This window comes from Lampetra planeri, chromosome 11 (genome assembly GCF_965212315.1).
Source record: "Lampetra planeri chromosome 11, kcLamPlan1.2.h2, whole genome shotgun sequence".
In the NCBI taxonomy this organism is placed as follows: domain Eukaryota; kingdom Metazoa; phylum Chordata; class Hyperoartia; order Petromyzontiformes; family Petromyzontidae; genus Lampetra; species Lampetra planeri.
In genome coordinates, this window is record NC_136117.1 from 10,221,306 (window position 1) to 10,245,273 (window position 23,968).

The 23,968-nt window shown below is 43.2% G+C and overlaps 1 protein-coding gene across 5 annotated transcripts in view; it reads left to right on the top strand.

Moving 5' to 3' along the window:
• Positions 1–23,968, top strand: part of PCLO (piccolo presynaptic cytomatrix protein) — a 185,870-nt gene that overhangs the window by 117,207 nt on the left and 44,695 nt on the right. For 4 of the 5 annotated variants that reach the window (XM_078598792.1, XM_078598794.1, XM_078598795.1 and 1 more), the window contains 5 exons: positions 14,342–14,450; positions 16,072–16,157; positions 18,789–19,036; positions 22,011–22,055; positions 22,859–22,989. In XM_078598792.1, the coding sequence (XP_078454918.1) occupies positions 14,342–14,450; positions 16,072–16,157; positions 18,789–19,036; positions 22,011–22,055; positions 22,859–22,989 (619 nt within the window). The remainder of the gene's footprint in view (positions 1–14,341; positions 14,451–16,071; positions 16,158–18,788; positions 19,037–22,010; positions 22,056–22,858; positions 22,990–23,968) is intronic. The other variant, XM_078598793.1, reaches the window with a different exon arrangement.

The window sequence follows — 23,968 nt, forward strand, 5'->3', positions numbered from 1 at the left end:
TCCGCCGACTGTCTTGTAGGAAGGTGCACACCTCTCTTGTGCCCGACCCCTTACTGGCTTGATCATCTTTACCCCATTCTGTAATCTCCGTCTCTTCTCGTGCTCTTCCTCGTTTCTCTCCATCTCTCATCTGCGTCCCTTTGCTACTTCAGATCTCAACTCGACTCTTGATCTTTAGACTCGAATTAACGGAGTGCATTTCGCCTAGATGACGCTCTTCGTTGTGTTTTAAGGATGACACGGAAACACGTGGCGGGTGGGATACCGTCTGCCGTCCATGCAACCCAAACCGCCATAGCCTGCCCTCTTTCAACGGAGGAGGAATGGCAAAACTACACGAAGTCTCCTGCAGCGTTATCGTGGCTGGTGTTACCTCGACATTGGCGTTAAGCTCCTGAACGCATTGCCCATTCGCGAAAATAAAATAGCATCTCTAGCTCCACGGTGCTATGACGGACGCGGCCATCCCTCGTGTTCCAATTCTGTTTTGTCTGCGTTTATTTTGCCGAAAATTTAACACAAAGTTGTTGTTTTTTTTAAGGCTTCTCTCGACGTATAAAGCATTCGCAGTCGTATTTTGCCATGGAGACGCCTGTCCGATCACATGAGCGTCAGCCCTTTGTGTCGCACGAATACACAGCGGCAACTCGTTCCCGGGAAAGAAAAAAACACACAAGCGTGTGCTTCACAGTAAAAGCTGTCCCGTTTAAAAATAGCCGAATGAATAAGTAAATAAATATCTTTAGAACGGTGAGAGAGAGAGAAAAATAACAACGGCAATGCGTTATCCATAATAAAGGTTGCGTTGTGGGTTAGATCGCTTAAATAGAAATGTGTTGTTAAACCCGCCACCACCCGACACAGCCAATTAACAAGGTTTGTCACGTAAACAAAACGTACCAATTGGTTACTATTTAAGCACAACGGTGCGTTGGAGAATACACCCCACAACATTTACAATTCGAGTACCGTGGCGGTTCTGCATTACTTACAGTGCCGTAAGTAATTACCACCGCTTCACATCTGACTTGCATCCTTCTTAACTTACCATTTCTCCATTTCAACAGACCGGGGTGTGATGATGAATCGTAACAGAGCTGTTTTTCAATGTTGTTTCTTGGCATGTAAGGTTACGAATCCTGAGTCCTTTTGGACACAAATTGCTTTTAAATTACCCACACACTTATTTCTCTGTTGATGACCGTAAGAAAAATGTATATGGCCAATATTATAAAGTGTAAGGGTTGTCACAGATGCTGGGATCCCCATTCATTTGGGCAGCATCGGACGAAGTGTGATTTACCATTTTCATATTCATATACATTCACTTGCAAGATATAAAATATATATATATATAAAGGATGATAATAGGTTTTTCCCCTTTTTTCTGGCAACAAAACAGGTGTTAAGATGTTTAAACACCGAACTGAAACCACAATACTTGTGGTCAGAATGCAAACCAAAAACATACTCTGATAATATATGCATTGTTCTTGAAACTGATTGGTCCACACCAGAGACAGCTTTCTTTTGAGCCTCGTCTCAAACGGTGTTAGACCAGAGGACCAAAGACAATGCACTATCAGAGTAATGAGAGCTCGGGGTGAGCATCTACATCATGGGATCTTCTTTGCCACTACCAAAATATGATAATAGGTTTTTTTTGCATTCTGACCACAAGCATTGTGGTTAATGCAGACATGATTCCTTGTAAAAGGTTTCAGTTTGGTGTTTTAACATATTGACACCTGTTTTTGTTGCCAGAAAAAAGGGGAAAACCCTATTATCATATTTTGATACTGGCAAAGGAGATCCCATGATATATAAAGGATATTACGAAAAAATATGCTTACAAAATATATACGTTATTTCAAATCCTCTATGTGATTTTATTCTGGAAATGGCTTGAAAAGTGAAAGTATTTTATTAATAACTTAGAGTGTTGCATGGTGGGGGTCTATTTTGAGAAGAACCAAGATGCGGGATTTGTATACAAATGTGTGATTTGTGTTTTTGCCATCTAAAATTTGTCACCACAGTTTGGGTAGAGGTTAGTGAAAACTGTGATTATGCGAAACACTTAAATCTGGGGGGTTCCATTCACCTGGCAAGGATACTTATTGTGACCTGGGAGTTTCATTCATTTGGGAAGAATACGTATTATAATGCTGCACACCTGCGCAGCCAGTCCGTCCGCTATTCGAGCAAATGGCAACATCTTCTGGAGCTAAATGCCAATTGGGAGCTCTGCTGGCCATCACGAGAGGGCTTCATGAGAGAATTCGTGTAGTTTTTGCAGTTCCTCCCCCGTTGAAGGAGAGCAGACCGCAGTGGTTTACTCTACGTTCCTTAGTTTCGGTTGCATGGCCACAATAGCACTGTGGCTTGTCTTTAATAATCCGTCTACTGATGTTATTACTTGTGTGTGTGTGTGCGGTATTTCCTGTGGTGTACAAAATTGAGCCTAATTTAGCTGTCAACAAGAAGGCAGTTTTTCACCATTTTCAGCCGTTTTCCTAAAACTGCCACGACACAATCATGTGCATGAGGAGAACGTTGTGAATCATGCCCTAGTGCATTTCCATAGCCCTGCGTAGCCGCACGTGCCATGATAACAGTTTGATGCTACGGATGCAACAGAAGTGCAATATACAAATCGAGTGCAAGATTTGCACTTGCAGTGGTTCGTGCACACAAACCCTCCACCAACCTGAGTGCGATTCCCAGTCATTGTCTAACATCGGTGAAGTATGTTCGAACAAATACCATGGCCGACATGGTGCAGAGAGAGGCCTTCCGATGGCTGTACGCGGTTCGCATTTAATATCATCGAGTGCAGCTGTACTGCATTTCCTTTCCTTTTTTTTCAAATTTGAGACGCAATAACAAGTCTACCCTGGGATCATATAACACAGTTGTCAGCACCACTGATGTCGGTCATGATCTTGCACAGGAAGTCCATCAGTCACGCCCAACGCCGGGAGGTGCAACATCAAATAAATGATGCACACACACAAGATGGTTTTCAGCCTACCGCAAGGATTTGCCACTCCCATTAAGATGCGCTCTTGCCAGAGGTGGTTAACTACATTGAACATCATTGGAACCTCATTTGCCAGTAAAAATATGATAGTTGTTTTTTTACCCTTCTATCTGGCAACAAAACTGACACCTTTTTTACAAGGAGCCTTTTGGCGTCATCTGGTCCAACCCATGTGAGACTAGGCTCTAAGGAAAGCTGTCTCGGGTGTGGACCAATCAACTTCAAGGACAGTGCACATTATCAGAGTTATGTTTTTTGTTTGCATTATGACTGCAGGTATTGTGGTCTATGTAAACATGACTCCTTGTAAAAAAATGTGTCAGTTTTGTTGCCAGATAGAAGGGTAAAAAACCAATTATCATACATTGAACATCACTGGGGACCTCTCACATATGCTGCTGTATGTATACAAAGATCTCCAATTTAGTCGTTATAGACTAAAGGGATATATAGCATAAGTTAAAAATTTAAGGCCGGAATGGCAAAGGAAGGTGTTGTCTGGCCAGCACTACATGCCTTTTCTGTCTTTTTCTCCCAAGTATTTATTACATACTGCACTGAACTACCACACTATACAGCACTGGACGTACAATACAACACATTTTGAATTTATACAGCGTCCACATATGTCTACGTCGCAAGATACAGAGACGGTGGGCAGATTTAGTATTTTATTAGGAGAGGCCAAAGACGGAGCCAATGCGTGTGTGTGTGTGTGTATGTAATGCACACGCAGACATTACTGCACATGCACGGACACCAAATATAGCGATCACGCACATTGTGTGCCGCCAGTTATTTCAACGCGTTCATGGAATTGCTGAAGTGTCGATGCACAAAGTGCGATCATCGTCGGCGGCTTGCGATTCGCGCGACGAGCGCAAGCCGCCCATGCTGGCTTATCTCGCTCGCTGCGCGCTTGCTCTAAAGATGCGTTACCTCCCCCCGCTTTGCCTCCCAAGCCTGGCAGCAGAGCCGGCCCAGCCACTAAGCGACCCTTGCAATTGCAAAGGGCCCCGTGGCCAGCAGAGGGCCCCCTAGAGTCACTGCTAGCGAGTGGGTGAAAAAAATCATACATCAAAGGGGCCTCCAACCAAATTTTGCTTAGGGCCCCCAAAGGTCTAGGGCCGGTTCTGCCTGGCAGGTACCACGCTCTTGTCGTGAGCGGCTTGAGAGCTCGGATTTAAAGGCGGGGGGGGCGGGGAAGTGCAGAATGATGTGCCGGGCGTACAGTGCGATGCTGTTACTGTACAAGCGTCCTCTTTTTAAGGGCTCTGCTTTTTTGCTGCTCCGAGGAAAAGTCCATTCGTGCGTGCGTCTAATGTGAGCGGCTTCCACGTGAAGCCGCTGGGTTTTTATATTCTTTATATTAAGTTCGCTTGCTTGCTTGCTTAGGACCGTGCGATTCTTTCGGTCGTTTTTTAACCCACTTCCCGTGATCCAATCGAGCTGACATTTTGCACACAGACTCGTTGTGCGTGACAATTAATGTTCGTGAAAAAAAATGTCCAAAATTGTACACTTCTTAGGACTAAAATATTATATTTAATTACCAATTGCTTAATGGTGCAATGCAATCATCTGACCCATAGGTGGCAGCCATCTCAAGCCAGAGGACGAGAGGACTCTAGCCGCCACGCATATAAAGGCATAATAGTGAAAAACTTTGTTTTTACTTGTTATACTTATTTTTTTGTTCAGCGCTGCCGCCCGTGCCATTTGTTGATGCTTGCCTGGGAGTGAGGCTGCACATGCCTCCGTCGGAATCTCTTTCTGGTGGGGAGTGGTGGGGCGGTGATGGGACGCGCTCTGCGTTATGTGCCCGCCGAGATGGGTTCGTTTCCCGGCACGTGGCCTCCTGATTCTTCGCCAGCCCACGTTGATGAGTGTGGGGAAGTATGGCCAAACGACCCCCGTGACCTACGCCGGTGTAGGGAGTCATTTTCACAGTAGTGTACATTAATGACGAAGAGCTGTAAATTTTAAATCTCATCACCATTTTGGAGCAGTCAAAATTGATCAAGTTGAGCACATCAGAGAAGTATGTCACTTGTAGTTTAGGCAGAGGGTAACGCGATGACCTTGTTCATAAATATGACATTCTAAACATTCTCAGACAGTTTTACACCAACGCTGTTACCAATGTTGTTTTGTTTTCGTTCGTGTCAGTCAAAAAATGGCATTTGTTAATCTTGAAAGAGATCACACAGCACTCAAAGGGATATGGATTGACCGGTATCAACAATCTCTCGGAATAATTTTATGCAGTGATTTAATTCCGTGGTGTGTAATTAGTTTGTCAAAAAAAGAGAACAGCTCGATCAATACCAGCAAATGGATGCCCACAAGGATAGAGTGTTGTGATATATATAGCCGTGAAGAAAAATGTAATTTCCATGCTCAGAAATTCAAGTCTGTATACACGTTTCAGCATAAAATGTTAACCCAATATGTGATGCGACTATCAGATTTGCAATCAGTGTAAGATTGCAGTGCTATTTGAGAGTATGTTGCAGATGGAAACCTCATGCTATAAGTCCTTGAACAATAATGTTCACTCTTGTACAGCCACTCCAGCTCCTGATGTAGCTATGTGGGAGTTCATCTATTCCTTCAGTGTGCATATGGCTTCACCCGACATCCTCTGGTATTACACTTACTTGCTGCTTGCCAGAAATGTGTTTTTCACGGGTAGATGCTGATGTGCCTTCAATCGCCCCACCTCTCTCCATCCGGCAGTATAGATTGGCATACAGCACCGCAGGCGTGAAGTGTGGGTACTCTGACCTCTTCCAAAACATCTGGCCAGTCAAGCCAAGCCTGGAAGTCGCAGTCAAGTCAAAGTGATTTCCCGTTTTAATGAGCAGTCGGGGGCTGTATGTATGTTTGACTTCCTTCGCACCATACGTAGACAACATAAAAACTAAGTTCTAGAGAAATTAGTTTTCAGTCTAGATTTAAACGGCCGTCGTACTCATTTCCCATTTACAGCCCAGAGCCTGTGGTGCAAATCCCACCTTCCTATAGTGGTGACACGTCTTAACAATAGGACAACCACTGTCAATAAAGTGATATGCATTTTACTTACCCCTGAGGGATGATGGGCTGAGCCAGCCCCAATCTAGGATTTGAACTCAGAACCTTCCAATTGCAAGTCGCTTGCTCTACCACTGTGCCACCTGGCCAGACAGAACAGTGGCATGGCAGAGGAGGTCGAATGCCCTCTTGAGGAGCTGTCTATCCCTCGAGTGGAGGCCCTTTCCACAGCAGTGGTGTTCACAAGCTGCTGCAAGGCTTCACTTTTACCATTTACCGATGCCACCAAGTTTCACGTGTCATAAATGTACAAGCCTGGCCTTGGACGGCGTGAATATTTATTTGCGCTGCAGTTTATCTGCAGTATCAGTTTGGGGACACGTGGCAGGTTAAATCTTTGATCGGGTACCAGCAATCGGCCCCTGCAGATTGTTATCCATCGGTGATCTTCTTCTGCAGGACAATCCACAAATGTTTATATTGCCCAAAGGGATTGTGAGGGCACAATGCAATCATCCCCAGCAATAAACGGAGCGCGCCACGGCTATCCGGTCATTGCCGGGCTGCTCCACAGAGGCTGCTACTAATGTGCGTACTCACATGTTAGACGATGCGCAGCGGTGTGTTTATTTTCACGGCTTTATCAAATGTCCATTGCTTGTAATGGTGCGATGGTTAGCACACTGGACTTGCAATCCTACCCATGCCCTCCGTCCACCCAGCAGTATAAATGGGCCCACCACAAGTTAGCCGGTGGGTGAAAGCGTTGCGCAACGACCATCACTTCCAAGATGTTTGGACAGTGTAGGCCCATTATTGTTCAAGTTACCAGCAGTAACTTGAACAATAAGAGTAGGGCCTTACCTATATGCAGACGTAGCAGCAGCTGTCGTTGCTTTGCCGATGTCAGTTATGGGAGCCAAACAGATTTGGATAATTTTGCTAAAATGATCAACAAAAAATCAGCCCCCTATATTGCACAAATTTTTGCCCTTTACTGCACTTGATGAATGCTTCAAGAAGTGTTCCTGTTTGATGGTTTATGCACAGCAAGGCATTGAAGGGAGTTCACATTTCAGATATCACAGTGTGCTCAATACACGCTAATTACGAAGAAGATTAAATCCTATGAAAAGCAGTTATTTCATTCATCTCAAACTCATTGCAGGTCAAACTGAACATTTTATAGAAGAAGAATAAAAAATTGCGACGTTTCCCCTTAATGTCCGAGTGTTATGTAGTTGCCTATTTCTAATACTCCGATTACTTAAATGTATCCGATGTTCGTGAATAATATAGTGTCTTATAAAAGTAACATTTCAGAACTTGACTCTACCGAAAGAACCAACCCTTACTAGTTGGCTGTGTCGGGTGGTAGCGGGTTTGAACGACACATTTATATATTTACGCGATCTTACCCAAAAAAACCTCTATTATGGAAGAATAATGCAAGTTAACAAAGTTACAAAAACTTTCACTTGACTCTTCTGAAGATTGAAATGTCTTGATCTATTATTTTTATATCTACGTGGCTTTACCGAAAGAACCAAAGAGTATGGATTCCTGCAGTCACGAAAGCTTCAAATCAACTATTCTAAACTAGCGATTGGCAATGTGGATCGGGAGCTAAATGCCAATGTCGAGGTCTGCTCACCATGACGAGAGGGCTTCGGGAGAAAGAGAAAGTGTCGTTTTGCTTTTCCTCCACCGTTAAAGGAGCGCAGACGACAGTGGTTTCCATAGTTTGGGTTGCATGGCCACAGTCACACTCGTAGCTTGTTTTTAAATTTCCAATCATGAAGGAGTTGTGCGCATCGGCCTGTTGATGTTCCAATGCAGTTGATGGTTCCACCCAGTGTCTCAGCCCGGTCACCAATGACTGCTTAAAAAAGACAATTCAATAAATGTCGTCATGCCCCTAATTTGGCTACTTTATATCTCTGATAATTAAATTATCGGTTTGCCTTTCATGCGATGGACATTACTCTCATACGTAGCGGGTGGGAAAGCGCTGCCTCCTGCTGTGTATACCAGAAGTGACTTGCGAGGAATCTCAGAGGTAGCTTTGTGATATATATATCCATTCGCAGGGGCCGCCCTCCAACAAGGAATTGTTTCACTGCACTGTGATACATCCAAACAGATCGTACCATCGGATTAAAATTGGTTTAAAAAAAGGTCTACGAAAAATTATCAATACATCTTTTTGTCAGCTGATGATGATAAAATCTATTGCTCGATTCCGGATTGTTTATCGCCTAACAGCCAGCTCTGGAAACGAAATAGTTGAGCCACAGATGACCTTTGACTTGTTTGTTTGGTTTGCAAGAAGTTTGTTCAACCCTCCTGGCCAATTATACCCGTGAGGCACCGCGCTAGTCCTTCACAGCAGGCCTTGGCTGTGCACAGGGTTTTCATGGTTACACAAAAACAACAACAAATGATATGAGCAAAAACTTAGACTTTTATACTCTTTGGTTCTTTCAGTAAAGTCACGTAGGTATAAAATAAAATAAATCACGACGTTTCGAACGCAACACAAGCGCTTATGAGAGAAATTTCTCTCACTTGATACAGCTATCGTGCTGTGACTGTTCCACCAGAAGACGGAGGCTTGTGTTGCTTCTGAAACGTCGTGATTTTTTTTATTTTACTTTTATTAATTTAAATTTTTTACCTACGTGACTTTACCGAAATAACCTAAGAATATGAATCCTTGCAGTCACGAAAGCTTCAAATCTAGAATTACGTTCACAATGCCAGCTCGTGTGCTGGCTTTAAACGTATCGTGGTGCCGTTGTCGTCTGCAAAACTTGACGAGAGGTTAGACGTGTTTATTTTTCTAAAGTTCACTATCAATGCGTACACTGGGCACTCGGGAGATACGGTCATTGCAAATGTGGCTTGAGTGATGAATTTCAGAAAATAAATCAGCTGAAGATCACAATCACACCTTTTTATCGATTGTGCCTAATGTCTTGGTGTGTGAACAACACCTGGGTAATGGGAGACCAGGGTACTGAGCAAATAATACAGAACGGTCAAATACAGAACACTCGCCTCTATACCAGGCGAGGTAGTTAACATTTCGCCACCGTAGCACCCATGCTCTGTCTCGCACGATCCGTTCTCACAGTCTCCCACCGCCCGCGTTGAGGTCTTCCTCTTGGTTGCTGGGCGGTTCGTGCAGACCCCTCCACAGTGCTTCAAGTTCAAGTTCATTTATTAGGTATAGCCCTGTGAGCCATTCGGCTCTTGAATCGGGTGCAACCGCAACAAATAAAAAACAAAAACATGAACAAAAAACATCTTAAAGTGAATATGTGACTAAGTGCAAACAGAAAATCCAAGAAAAGACAGCAAATATTGCAGAAAAAAAACCGTACACCAACGCTGTGGGCAAAAATCCCAGTGGGATGCAAGTCAAACAACCAACAACAACCACAAGACAACTTAGATTAAGGCCATCAGTCTAACGCTCTACTACAACAAACAAACATGGCTAAACCAATACACTTTTCGAAATCACCAAAATAAAGCTATGAAAGCAATGAAAAAGCAATCATAGGAACTGTGACGGAATTTTCACAATAAATGGCATAAACAACATGTGCTACACCCGTCCCGTAAACCGGCCCTCCCCAATCCTGCACACGCACGTGTCCTACTCAGCACAACCTTTTAATGCCTAATCACATCTACAACGTGAATTAAAATGTGTGTGTTTTAATAGTGATACTCGTTTTCAGAATCAGAATTTTTTTTTTTATCCTGGAGAAATCCGATGAGCCATGAAGCTGTTTTTCACAGATGTCCAGTAGGGGGCGGGTCAAAAAGTTACAACAACAAACAATGCAAAAAACAGATAGGAGTGCAAAGTATAGGAGGGGTAAACAAAGAACAGAAAAATAAATACGTGAAATAGATCAAGCATATGAGCTCAAATTGCATAAGTACAACAAATCCCAAGCTTGGGCAAGGCAGCAAAACAACAGCAAAAAACAATCCCAGACCACATCAAGACAACACACAGTCCTTCAATAAAATTGCACATCAAAATTGAACGATCGATACACGGCGAAGGATGAAAGTTACAAATCACATTTGCAAATGCGGTTGTACGCAGCACTAATCTTCTGCTTCGGGATATTTTTTGGGAATGAAGATTTACGATGTTAAGGGGAGGACATAAGGTTGTTCCAAAACGTTGGTGCTGGGAAGGCAAAGGCTTCGTCATCTAGAATGAGCAACTTTTTATGTTGTAACAATTTGCCACCATTAAAAACAGCTTCATTGGGCGAGCATATTTCCGCACACTCTTTGGTTTTTGGGTAAAGTCACGTAGGTAAAAAATAAATAAACGAAAAACAACTAAATTAAATGACGACGTTTCGGAGGCGGAAGCTTGTGTTGCCTCCGAAACGTCGTGATTTAATTTAGTAGTTTTTTCGTCTATTTATTTTTTACCTACGCGACTTTACCGAAAAAACCAAAGAGTATGAATCCTTGTAGTCACGAAAACTTCAAATCTAGAATATTTCCGCACGTTTATCACACACACACACACAGATACATAAATACCCGCCCGTCCCCTTGCGATTGCGCGCGGCGATTTTCATATTTCGCATTCATTTTACGCATTTGACTCGTGTGCTCCAGATTGCAACACAAGCTGCGCTGTCACACTGCACAGCTGAGTGTTCATCTTAGTGCCTGCTGTGGTTGAGAGCCGTAATTCTAAGGGTGAGTCGGGACCAAGAAAATTACCAGGTTTTAGGTGCCATTCTGTACCGAGTGTAAATTAGTGGCATTTGTCAACATAGCTGGCAGGGGTGTAATGCCAGTGTCCGAATTGTGCACCAGTCCTGGCAGGTGTCGTGTTTCTCTTTAATCAAAACGATTTTTTTTGTAAAAAAAATAATGCATCAGGCCTACACCAAAACAGTCTTCACGTGTTGATAAAATCAAAGGGGTGTTATTGACACATGATCCGATGTGTTTCATGTTTAACTATCTTTCACAGGGTATAGGATGGGGGGGGGGGTGTTTATGCTTGGGGAAATTCTTCATCCAGCATTACATTTATCATGGTTGGTGGTGATGATGATCTAGATTCAAGTGAAATCATCCGTAATAATTATTTTCTTCATTTGATCAGGAAAAACTCACAGAGTCTTACGACTCACTCAGGAGGATCCTGCATTGGGATGTTTGGCCAGTTCCATGAATGAGCCTTTTGCTTCATGTGGAGGGGGAAGACTGAGTGCCGTGAGAAAATGTGTACATACGAGGGATGAACACTCAAAGGTCAGCATAGTTAGATTCAATAATACATTGCTTGACTGCCCTTTCCTACTCTTAGGTTTTTTTCCGGTAAAGTCACGTAGGTAAAAAAAAAATAACAAATATAAATAATAATAGAAATAAAAATTATAAATCACGACGTTTCGGAGGCAACACAAGTCTCCGTCATCAGGTGGGACCGTCACAGCCAGATTTACTGTAACCAGAGGCAAAATTCCAAGGGACGAGCTCTTAAATACAAGTTAAGGGGGGAGGGGCTTATCTGAATGTGGTAGCCAATGAATGGAACGTGTTGGGGGGGGGTGGGCGGGGCTAAAAGAGAACAACAGTAGTCCAAGTCGTACCCGGTGTTGGTTGACAATCCAAATACAAAAAAGGAGAGTACTGTTCAACGCTGGGGATGTCAACACTCGGTAAAGTAGAATAGTACCTGTCAAATAAGATGGTCCAAATGTGTGTAGTTAAGTCTTGTTGACATGGTTAATAACATCTTTCCAATGATTACTCAGTATGTACCCATCATCACGGTTCAAGTTATGTCTGTGTTTGTATATCTGGATGGCTTCGTGTGCCATTTCCTTTACCACCTCGCAGCCAGAGCCTATAACCACCTGGTATTCAGAGGCAATATCTCTTCTAAGTACCAATCAGGCTTCACCATGTTTCGCTTCTGAGAGCAGATGCAATCATGAATAATTGGTCATAGGTGCACACATGTCATGTTTTGTGAGTATGTGTCTTGAAAAACACGATTTGCTTTGGAAGAAATATCTTAACAGTGTTGATGTTTGCATTGCGCATTGGGTTAGTGAGTTAGAAGCACAGGCAAGAGGTCACCTAGGCGAGCAATGGTATGAACTGACGACGTAGGTATCATACGTGCAATAGTAATAAATTATGTTTTATTATCTTCGATTTTTCCAGATACATTAATGCAGTCCGTGAAAAATGTGAAAAGCGTTAGCCACTTGCCACTGTGGCATTTAGCAATCTCGTGAGATTCCCATCTCTGATATAGGTAAGTCGTTGAACTGAGCCAGATGTGAAAATGTTTAAATCACGATATACAGCTCATACGGTGAAAGCTAACCATCGTAAACATTAATTAACAGAAGGAAGTCCAGTTAGGAATTTCTGCATTACCTACTCCGATGCAATTGAACAGAAGTGGTCACAAATCCCATGCCTCTGAATTTGTCATTCAGTCTGATTTCTCCATTCTTTCCCCAAAAGAGTTAAAACCGTATAATTATTTGAGGGCTAATTGCTACATTCTTCATTTAATTTCAGTGTACAGAATATAATGTCACATTAAAGCATTTTTGTCCTCTGAATGGCAGGATAGGCAAATGCGATGCAGCATATAAACCAAATAAGGAATTCTGCAACATTACCTGCCATTGTTGTTGGGAATTCCAGCAGTAAATATGTTGTGTGTGAGACCTTATGATGCCAATATCAAAGGAATAATAAAATCAAAGGACTATAGATCCCAGTGAGAGATGCAAATGAGCATTTCCTCTTGAAACAACTGAAACGCTTGTACGCTTCATTATAATAATTGCGCACTTTTTTCTGCACCAAAATCTTGCAGACATGAAAGAAGGTGCAATGTGCATGATTTATATTTGATGCACCATTTGTGCATTTTGTACAATCTCTGAAAAGAAAAATATATATATATAACGCTAAATTGTTGAATGTCTGCACATTCACTTCGGCCGTAGAGAAGCAATAACAATTCCGTAGTTTGTCGAAAAGCTTTGGGGCGGTTGAGGGTAGAGTGAAAATGGTCAGCCACGGGTTGGTGGCGACCGCAGACGCGTGTACAGTAACCCCTTGGTATTCCACGGGTGTTCTTCGGAGAAAAAAAAAAACATCCTCACGTGAAGAAATGATCATGGCTACATCGTGACACAGCGCTGTTGTAAAGATATTTTCCCGAGACTCAATGTGCAATTCAAAGGCCTGTGTACATTTAAGACTGATAATCAGTTTCGAAAATAATATTTTTTTTTCCGAAAATGTTCCTCCCACATTTGTTTATCCGTAAACGCAATGTGACCTTAATTTTTTTAGAATAAGCCACGAAGCTTCAGCGGGCGGTCTTGCGGCCAGCTGCGTGCCAGTCTCGTAGCTTCTTCGTAAACAAAGGAAGGCCCTTGCTAAAATGAAAAGACACATTTGTTAAAAAAAAACATCTCATGATGCGAGCGAGGGGGCGCACGCTGCCTTGGTGACTTAGCATCATCTTAGGCACCATTTCAAGTCTGCTGAGCAACGTAACACAGATGTCGGTTTAGCCCATCGTGATGAAACTTATGGGCCACCCAGCGTTCCGTGCGTGGCTTTATGGTCCTTGAGTAAATAGCCCAAAAAAGTATTGTTGATACTACCTAGTGTGGCAAATGCTTACCATGATTTTCTTTAATTAGTTTACTTCTAGATCACAAATATATATACATGATAGCAAGGTCACTGTTGTAACTGTTTCTGAGATAGATTTTTTGTAAAATAAAGGCACCATAGTCTCCATAAACATGGAACATTGGCATGTTTTTAAAACCATTAGCCAAACATTCCATGTTTACTGCGGTAGGTCACATAGAGAATACCGGTTTGAGTAGTAAAAACAAGAACGTATGTGACATGAAACATCCACGTAATATGACAATAAATATGGAGAGTGTATCAAACAGAGTATGTGCCAAGCGCACTAATCGCACCTCCAATTAGCACGGTTGGGTACGCACCGTGCGAAAGACATATACGTACAACTAAGCTTTCTGCCAAAGAGAGATACTGCCCAGTCGGATTACTGGTGGCGTTTACCACCACAGGTAGTGCCAACCCACCCCTTCGACTCATGCTCTATTCACAACTCGTGGCCTATGAATGAGCTCCGGACGGTTTCATCAGAGGCCACCGTATTGTGCTCGCTGTCGTGCCCTGCCGCAGGGATGCAAGTGCTGGAATGGAACCGAATCCCGCTGACCGGGAGGACGTTCGAGGAGGTGCAGAGCATCCTGAGCAGACACGACAAGGAGGTGGAGATCTGCGTCCGCCTGTACGTGCTGCCACCGTCTCGCGGCCCTCTCCGCGCTAGGGGCAGACGCGACGCACACTCGGCCTACGGGCCCAGTGGCTGGAGCCACTGGCAAAACATCATCTCTGGCCTGGGGTGATGAAGTCACTGCATGTTGCAGCAGCATGGCCAAAATAAACGTGTTTTTTTTTTTTGCAATCGCCAACGGCGATAGCACGTGTGGCCCTTTTGCCAAATCCACTCCTGGATGAGGGCCTTCCCCCATGTCGCGCGGGTCATTTGTTATGAGCGCGTTGACCATACTGCACCACGCTGGTCAGTGCGGAGGTCTATGAAGGCGGGGAGCATATACATCGAGTATAGTGCAGCACAGTAACGGATGTTACTTCGTTGCTCCGGCTGCTGACAATGTAGCCCTGCAGACAATCCACAAAGCCCTCTTGAATGCATGCTGGTCGGTAGCCCTTCGAAGCCGCTAGCCAGGATCCAACTCCACTTCCCACAAGGTGGCGTCCATTATATCAGCCCTGGAGAGATAAGGGCCAAAGTCAACCACGAATGGAACAGAGGAGGTGGAAATATATTCATATATATATTCGCTTTAGCACTTTAAAATATACACATGCACAGCAATACGCCTTGTATATAATGCTGCATATCTATCGGCGTTTTTGTATTACAAAAGGAACGGTCATTTTATTTATTACACGAAGAAACGCAATAAACTTTGGGCCTCGGTGTAGACTAATATCCACTGTGCCCGACCCAAGATGTTGTTGCCTTGAGGCTTACACAAGGATTGAGCAGCCTTCGAAGAAGATTAGAAAAGCTAAAACCTGGCAAGGAGTGTCGATCAATGTCTGTGCTGATGAAGGGTCCTTACACTGCGACGCTCTGGCACTCCCTCTGCCCGGCGGAGAGTTGTAAATGAGAGTGCGTTAAGAATCGGGCCATCCTTATTAACGGGGGCCGTCTGTAGTTATACCACGGAGGTAAATAACCCCAGATAGTTTAATGTAGTATTAGCATTTATTTATCGATGTTACAGGAGGTGTGTGTGTTAAATAACTGTATATTCAATGCTCTATAGTAGGGGTGGAGCAGTTCGTCGTGCAAATCGATGAACTTCAGCAATTCAAGGTCAATGTTTGATTAACGAATGAGTAATATTGTTTTACAGTGTATATATTGCAGTGAATGCTAGTGCCTCCTAAGTAGCTGCAGGGGTGATGTCAAACCATTGCGTGCAACATTCATGAAGCGGAATAACGTGTATCCGTACGCGATCCAAATCATACACCATGAGCTTAAGAATCGGAATTTATTTATTAATTCTTGCATGCTTCCACGCCTACTTTATGGCATTTATCTTGTGCGTCGAAGCAAATTATTTTTGTATTATTAAAAAATATCTCGTGATATCCGAATTGGCTGCCCGCACGGCATTTTTACAGCAACAACAAAATCCCGTGACCTACTGAAAAGAGCAAAACAAAAACTTCCAGGGGTTAAAGGGAAGTTATCGTAATGTACTCGTTGTCTTAATCCCTGCAAAAATGCTGCACTCTTGAATGTTAATTCGGTGAGTGAGGAGCCATATTTTGTGGAAATCGCCTACAGTGGAACAAAATAATGTGTGTAGATCTGTGTCCTCGGACAGGGACCTCAACATGCTCTCAGACCTGGAGAACCCTCAACGCCTAGAGCTGCAGGAATATTCCAGCTTGAGTAAGTAAGGTCTACGCATCATCTCACTGCCTCTTTGAGACTCTTTGTCAAAATCAGAGCCATAGCTTTTTTTTTACACTTGTGACACCCAGAGCCAATTGAGCAGGAGATCTTAAATGCTCATGAAATAATAATAGTTGTCCGACTCGCATTTAGACTTTATTAACGGAGGTGGTCTAAATTTGTTCCGTCGTATAGTTCTGGAACGCAAGTAAAGAGTGCTTGACCTGTCCAGTGGTGGATCGTCGTTCAGGGAGCCCGGTGGGGCCAGGTCCCACCAGTAAAAATAGAAAAAGGAGAAAACCTTAACGACACTTGCTAACTCATTACGAGGATGATAAACTGCAACTGTAGATCCCTCTCCCCTGCCTGCCACCCTCCACCCTCCCCATCCATCCCCCACTTCCCCTCCCCCTTCCTGCCCCCACCCCAGCAGGCCTCCCAGGGACCCACCAAAAAGAAAATTTACAATCCGCGCTGCCACCGCGAGCTGTGGGCAAATCCATATTTTATTTAGTGTCTGTACCTGGTGTGAGAACTATTAAAGTGATTATACGGTGTAATTTCCAGAACTTTAGTAATGGAAGACTTGGCTAGGCCCATTAATAGAGTTCTGCTCATTTGGCTGTGTATGGGAAGGATTCCCTTGAACAATGTGTCTGTTGGTCTGCTGTGCTGCCACTGTGGTGTCCTCTTTTTGAAACTTGTGTTCATTGTTGATTCTAAACATCAGTTCCTGAGACATACATGACCTACTTTTCTACCTTGCCACGCAGACCAATTTAATTCAAAATATCCAAAACCTGCCGTCAACCTTCGCATTAGAGAATACATTTAATAGCCAGAGTTCGTATACCGTACTGGATGAATCATCCAGAGTATACCGGAATGAATCATATTGACGATAGTTTTTTTTAGCTATACCGATAAAGAGAGAGTTGATGTCTTGAAAGCTAGCCGTGAAAGCAAAAGCAAATATGTATCGTCTCTGTGTATTCAATGCGCTCTTGAAAGGCCGGGCCTTGAGTCTAAAGGTGTCCCTTTGAGCAGTGGCAATTGTGGATCGAGGTCTCATCGTTGCCCCTGTGGCTTTTGCTGTTAAGCAAACAAAAAGGACTCTGGCCGATGTGGAAAAACCCTGTCAACTGCCCTCATTCTATTGATTGGCTTTGAATTACATCTGGGGAAAGGAGCCTCCTACTCTTTCTCCTCATCGCTTTTTTGCTACAATCGACCTGCAGTGACTGGTAGATTTGTGTGGCAAAATTCTAGAAATGGCATGTGGTAATGATGAATTATGGAATCGCTTTTATTACAGATTAAAGGTGTTTTAAATAGTTTCTTGCCAGACAAAAAATATTTTCACTTTTATGAATTTAAAATGCCTTCAGTTTTCATCAAAATATTTTTTACTCATGATGTGCTTTATTTGCTTATGTCATGAAATATTCTTTTTTTATGAAAGGATGGAAATAAAATGAGTTAAATATTGTATGCAGTGTTTTCTATTCAAAAAGTAATTGACAAATGGCATACATATTCCCCGTTCCTATTCGTGATAACTTACAATAAATAACCCTCACCTTGTGCAAAAATCACACTTTGTATTAAAATACTACACCACGTGTCCCAAATGTATGTACTGTATGTTGAATTTCTTTCGCACCACGCAAAGCCAACTGTACTAGTTGGAGGTGCGGGGGAAGGACAACAAACTAAACACAAAAAGCAGTTCTATAGAAATGAATTATCACCCGAACACCATGTCAAAACCAAAAATCAAACTTGCACTTGCAAAAGATTAAGTGGTTATATTGAATAAGGTCTGTGCAATTATACCATTAAATGAATCAGCTATGAGTGTGAGTTGCTAATAAGAGAGAGAGATCACTTACTCTTTGGTTCTTTCAGTAAAGTCACGTAGAAATAGATTAAATTAATTTCTACGTGACATTACCGAAAGAACCAAAGAGTAATTCCTGCAGTCACGAAAGCTTCGAATCTAGCTTAGAGATCACTTAGTCATTCGTACTCTCAACTCTCTCAGAGTCAAATCAGACTCTCAAACGCATGTTAATTACAACTCTTTTGTATAACCCAAAGCAGTAATTCAGAGCGGTATCACGCCGTGTTTGGCACCCACCTTTTCACAAAGGCGGGCCACGATTGTTACTTCAATGTGCGACTGGGCTCGACTGTTGAGCGTACCTGAAGGCGTGGTTGGCAAGGGCCATCTTACAGAGACAAACTGAAAGGTTCTAGATTTGAAGCTTTCGTGACTGCAAGGATTCATATTGTTAGGTTTTTTCGGTAAAGTCACGTAGGTAAAAAATTAAAATTAATAAAAGTAAAATTAAAATAAAAAAAATCACGACGTTTCGGAGGCAACACAAGCTTCCGTCTTCAGGTGGAACAGCTATCGTGCTGTGACGGTTCCACCTGAAGACGGAAGCTTGTGTTCCCTCCGAAACGTCGTAATTTTTATTTTATTTTAATTTTACTTTTATTCATTAACATTTTTTACTTACGTGACTTTACCGAAAAAACCTAAGAATATAGATTGAAAGGTGGTTGGAGGGGGAGGGGAGAAGCAGCTTCAAAGCCACGAACCATGCTGCGTTTGGTTCACAGCATCGCAGCGCCAGAGGTCACCGGGCGTGGACCCCAAGCAGCTCGCGTACGAGCTGCGCAAAGTGGCGCAGTGTGCGGGAGGAGCAGCCGGAGCCACGGCGCAGATGGACGGCAAGACCTTGATCGTCATCGGCACGGCCACACCCGTGGCCACGACGCAGCAGCATCTACGGGACGGCCTGTCAGCCACGTCGAGCCCCAGCCGACCTGCCTCGCCCGCCAGCGGCAGCAAGAAGCGCCACTCCAAGGCCAGTGGCTACCTCTTGTCTCCCGTCTCTACTCGTGTGGCCTCTCGCCTGTGGCATAATCCACAATGCTAGCCTCACCTGTGGCATGATCCACCCTATTCTTAGGTTTTTTCGGTAAAGTCACGTAGGTAAAAAATTTAAATTAATAAAAGTAAAATAAAATAAAAATCACGACGTTTCGGAGGCAACACAAGCTTCCGTCTTCAGGTGGAACCGTCACAACACGCTTGCTGTATCAAGTAAATGAGAAATTCCAAGAGTTCCGACCTTGTATATATACTGGTTGAGGGAGGAGGAGCCAGGGTAGGCCCCTGGATAGGAGTTTTTTTATTATTATTTTACTTTGATTAATTAAATTTTTTTACCTACGTGACTTTACCGAAAAGACCTAAGAATATGAATCCTTGCAGTCACGAAAGCTTCAAATCTAGAATGATCCACCCTGCCAGTCTCACCTGTGGCGTGATGCACCCAGCTAGTTGTACCTGTGCATGCGTGTGCGCGCGTGCATGCGTATTTGTCCCAATGGACAGATGCTCCGCGAACAGCACCTGCCACAACGATATGTGTAGGCTATGCAGGGGATCGTTGTCTTTGTGAGTTTGCATGCTCCGGCCTTCACCGGTGCTCGCTAATAGCACTTGCCCCCGACATTCTGCGCAAAACTACTTGATTCCCAGCTTGCTGGATCTCATCCGCTGTTTGAATTGTGCTTTTGCGTTGTCGTCAGGGCTTAATGTGAGACTTTGACCACACTCGGTAGCGTGGTCTTGAATTTCCAAGCTGGGTGGGGAGGGTCGGAGATGAGTGGGGGTAGGGGGCTTTCACCCTATTACTGCCTGACGTGGGCACGGAGGAATAATGGGCCTTAGCCCCCCCCCCCACCGACTAAAAATCCATGCATTAGATCGGTACAACCCCGGCTGATGTCATTTTTTTACGGGGAAAAATTGTCTGTGTTGTAATAAACATTGCCTTTTTTTTCCACCACCACTAGCTATGATGCATTAAAAATGTACCACCACGCTATAAATAGCGGGAGCTATAAAACAACCAAAAATATTTTATCGTGACGCGAGGCAGGGATTCGAGCCGGCGTCGTTGCCACATTAACGTCGCCCGCCCGGTGTCCCATCCCTCGGGCGACACAGCGCCTCCACGCAGACGGCGCTGATTTGTCCCTGCGTAACAACACTGGCAGGGTCGAGCCAGCTATGCCCCCATCGCCATCCTCCTCCCGACCCCTTCACTCCCTCACCGCTGCCCACTTGCAAAACGGTGGCATCATCCATTTGTCAAGGCGCTCTTCCCCCTCCAACCCAGCTTAAATATACGCTCCAAGCCTGGTGGTGTTTCATTCAGACGCTGCCTTTCCGACAGACCTGTTCTTCACCTGAGGACGGCTGCTTGCGTTGTGGCCGAAACGTCGTGAGAATTATTTTATTATGTTTTATTTTTATTATTTTATTATTTCCCTTCTACGTGACTTTACCGAAAGAACCAAGAAGATCATCCAGGCCGCTTGGATGATATTCACTTGCTCCGCCACCGGGCTCACAGCGCCGTGAAAGGGCAGTCCCTAGTGGTGTTTGCATGACGTTGATATCCTTCAACGTCATATATTTACTCAACCTGCCTTTACATGGATATCAAAGTCTTGCACCATATCAAGTGCGTTTATTTTTTGCGAAATAAAAATGAGCCATTGGTCATGAATTATCAGGCTTGTTACGCGTTAAATTTAACCCAAGTGGATGTCACCTTGCTGCTGACAGATCCTCAAAATGCGATTCCTTTCATGTGCTGGTTCTGTTCTATGTGTTTACCATCGAGAAGAGAGTTGAGTGGGGACTATGTGTAACGTTGCATACGTTTAGAAAATAAAGATATTCCTTTTGCATGGAAAAATTACAACTTTGGGAGCCTCTCTTTGTCATGGAGTCAAATGTTCATAGGTCTGACGTGGTTGACGCCTTTTTTTTAAAGGAATGCATAAAGTTGGTTGATAGAAATATATTTTTGTTTTCCTTGATCTTGTGGAGGAGAATAGCTTTCACTTCACAAATCTGTGCCCTCTTATCTACGGCAGAACGTCCGCAACGAGATATCCCACACTTGTGTGGCCACGGTGGCTGCAATATCACCGCACGCACTGTTCCCTCCGTGTTCTGTGAGCAGCAAGTGGTTTTGGACTGCCAGAGTTTTACCACCTTTAGCACAGCCGGATTGTTTCATCCGTGGATCTGAAATCTCTGATTAATACACTCGGGAAGCGATGTCACATCACGCTGCCATTTTTTTCCCGCGAGCACGTTGCCTCCGACAACGTGCAGTCTTAAAATATCCACGGGAATATTGGCAGGGTCCCAATTGCTGGGCATACAACACCGTGTTGTTTGTCATCGGTCATGACGGTGATCTGTCAGCCTGCATGTTGACTTGTGTGCTCATATCATGTGCTGCATTTAATTCATAGGCTGTGTATACGCTGTGAGTTAATGTAAACAATAAACTTTTTACGAACACATTTTTTTAAGTTTTGATATTTAAAGACTTATGAGCTGGGAACTATAGTGTTAGTTCTTACATAGCCATTTCATAGTGGTTTATCAGTGAATGTATGCATCATGAATCATAAAAACAAAACAATAATTCGAAGATTCCGCTTTAATTATTTACTTCATGGACCACATCAGAGAACAACGTTTAAATTACGTGTTGAACCAATTTTAATTATATTGTTCCAATGGCATTTCTATTTATTTATATGCCATTGACGTTTTGTGTAGATCGCATCACACAATTTTGTATTCTTATGCATTCTCTGATGCACAGCAGAGACATCAAACTGGTGAAGAAATGTAACTTTTTCAAATCTGCAATGTTACAAAGTATTTTTTTCTTCTGACTGATAATGGATGGAGATTGTTATTTCTTCAGTGAAATGTTTTATTGTTCTATTTGATTGCAACAGATCGAAGCTACAAAACCTTCTCATCCAATTACTGGGGAGATTCAGGTAATCGTTTTTTTAAACACTTTTTTATATCCATTCGTATTGAATTCCATGCTACATTTTGCTCTGTGCCTATTCGTGGCAAAGTGCAATAACCAAAATGTGTTACATGCTATAAAACCCATTTTTGTGTGTGTGCCGTGTGCTCGCAGGAGCGTACAATGAGATTCACGTTTGGTGACCTCATGCCCTTTGCCCTCTCCTTGGCCCATAAAATCTAAAATGTTCAATAAAAACTCTTTACTTTTCATTTACTTTATTTTGTACCTTTCTTATGCTGTAAATCTAAAATTTTAAATAAAAACTCTTTACTTTTAATTACTTTATTTTATGTACTACTTACAATTCTTATGCTGTAAATCTAAAATGTTAAATAAACTCTTTACTTTTCTTCTTCTTGGTTCTTTCGGCTGCTTGCGTTGTGGCCGAAACGTCGTGAGAATTATTTTATTATGTTTTATTTGTATTATTTTATTATTTCCCTTCTACGTGACTTTACCGAAAGAACCAAGAAGATGAATCCCTGCAGTCACGAAAGCTTTAAATCGAAATCTTTACTTTTCATTTACTTTATTTTTACCTTTCTTATGCTGTAAATCTAAAATAAAAACTCTTTACTTTTCATTTACTTTATTTTTTGTACTACTTACCATTCCTATGCTGTTCATTGTGCACGGTTGCAATTTACTTTGCCCAGTCGACGTCGGCCGCGGAGGGCGTAATGTGCACCGATGCCCACTTTATCGAGGGCGATATTGGCACATAAAATGAAGATTGATTGATTGATGATTGTCTCCACCGTGCAGCTGCAAATGAGCTTTGACCGCCACTCGGGAAACCTCATCATTCACGTCCTGCAAGCGCGGGGCTTGGCACCACGTGACAACAACGGCTTCTCGGACCCTTTCGTCAAGGTGTACCTCCTACCGGGGCGCGGGTGAGTCTTATCGGCCGCCCGTTGCAAAATACACTCGGCCAAGGCATGAACACGTGACCCCCCCCCCACCATGTAAAACTGAATGCCCTCACAAGGGGAAAAGCGGTTGGTCCTGGTAGATGTTACGTGTAGTGCGCTCCCTGCCTCCGCTCGTAATGAATTCGTGTGACACTTCGAAAGAGAGAGCGATGGGAATTAATATTGCATGCGGGGCACCTTTGCGATGTGTGATTGCTGCTTGACCCCTCTGTCACCCACAAAGACGAGGCAATAAGGGTGAGGATATAATTCCGTCTAGCCTGCTAGGAATATATTAAACAAAAGAGAGTCGTGAAACTCTTTTGCCGTTTAAGATTTTTCTTCCCAGTAGTTTTTTTTTTTACAGAGCTCAGCTCCGTTATCTCGAATCTTCAAATCCACAGGGCAAAGATCTGCAGATTACTCAAGACACACTTTGAGTCAGTGCATGTGTCGTCTCAGCATAGGTGAATGCATGCTGCGCTGCACTGCTGCCTCACATGAAATCAAACACAGCCGCAAGCATATCATGCTTTGTTCATTGTCTGAGCCGAAGTGCCAGGGTTTGTAAATGTGGCTCTATTTTATTAATGTGTCTATATCTTGCTTTCCCCAATGGAAGTCTGTACGGATTACGCATTGGCAGATCAATGTGGTCACTCATGTAATTAGGTATTTCCATTCCCATTATTTGTCCTAATTATCGATGACAATGGTAATTATTGCAGTAAATTCCATCATGATTATGACCTGTAATCTTTCCTTCATTCTGCCAAAAAGCCATCTGTGGAATAACAATGTATGGCACATGTGTCATTAAATAAACGCTTGTAATTATACTGAGACGCAGCATGTGGAATACACATCTTGGAGAGAATATGCAGGTTATATGTGTGTACGTATGTTGTATTGTTTATGTCTGTACGTACATAGCCAACCGTGCTAATCGGAGGTGATGGGG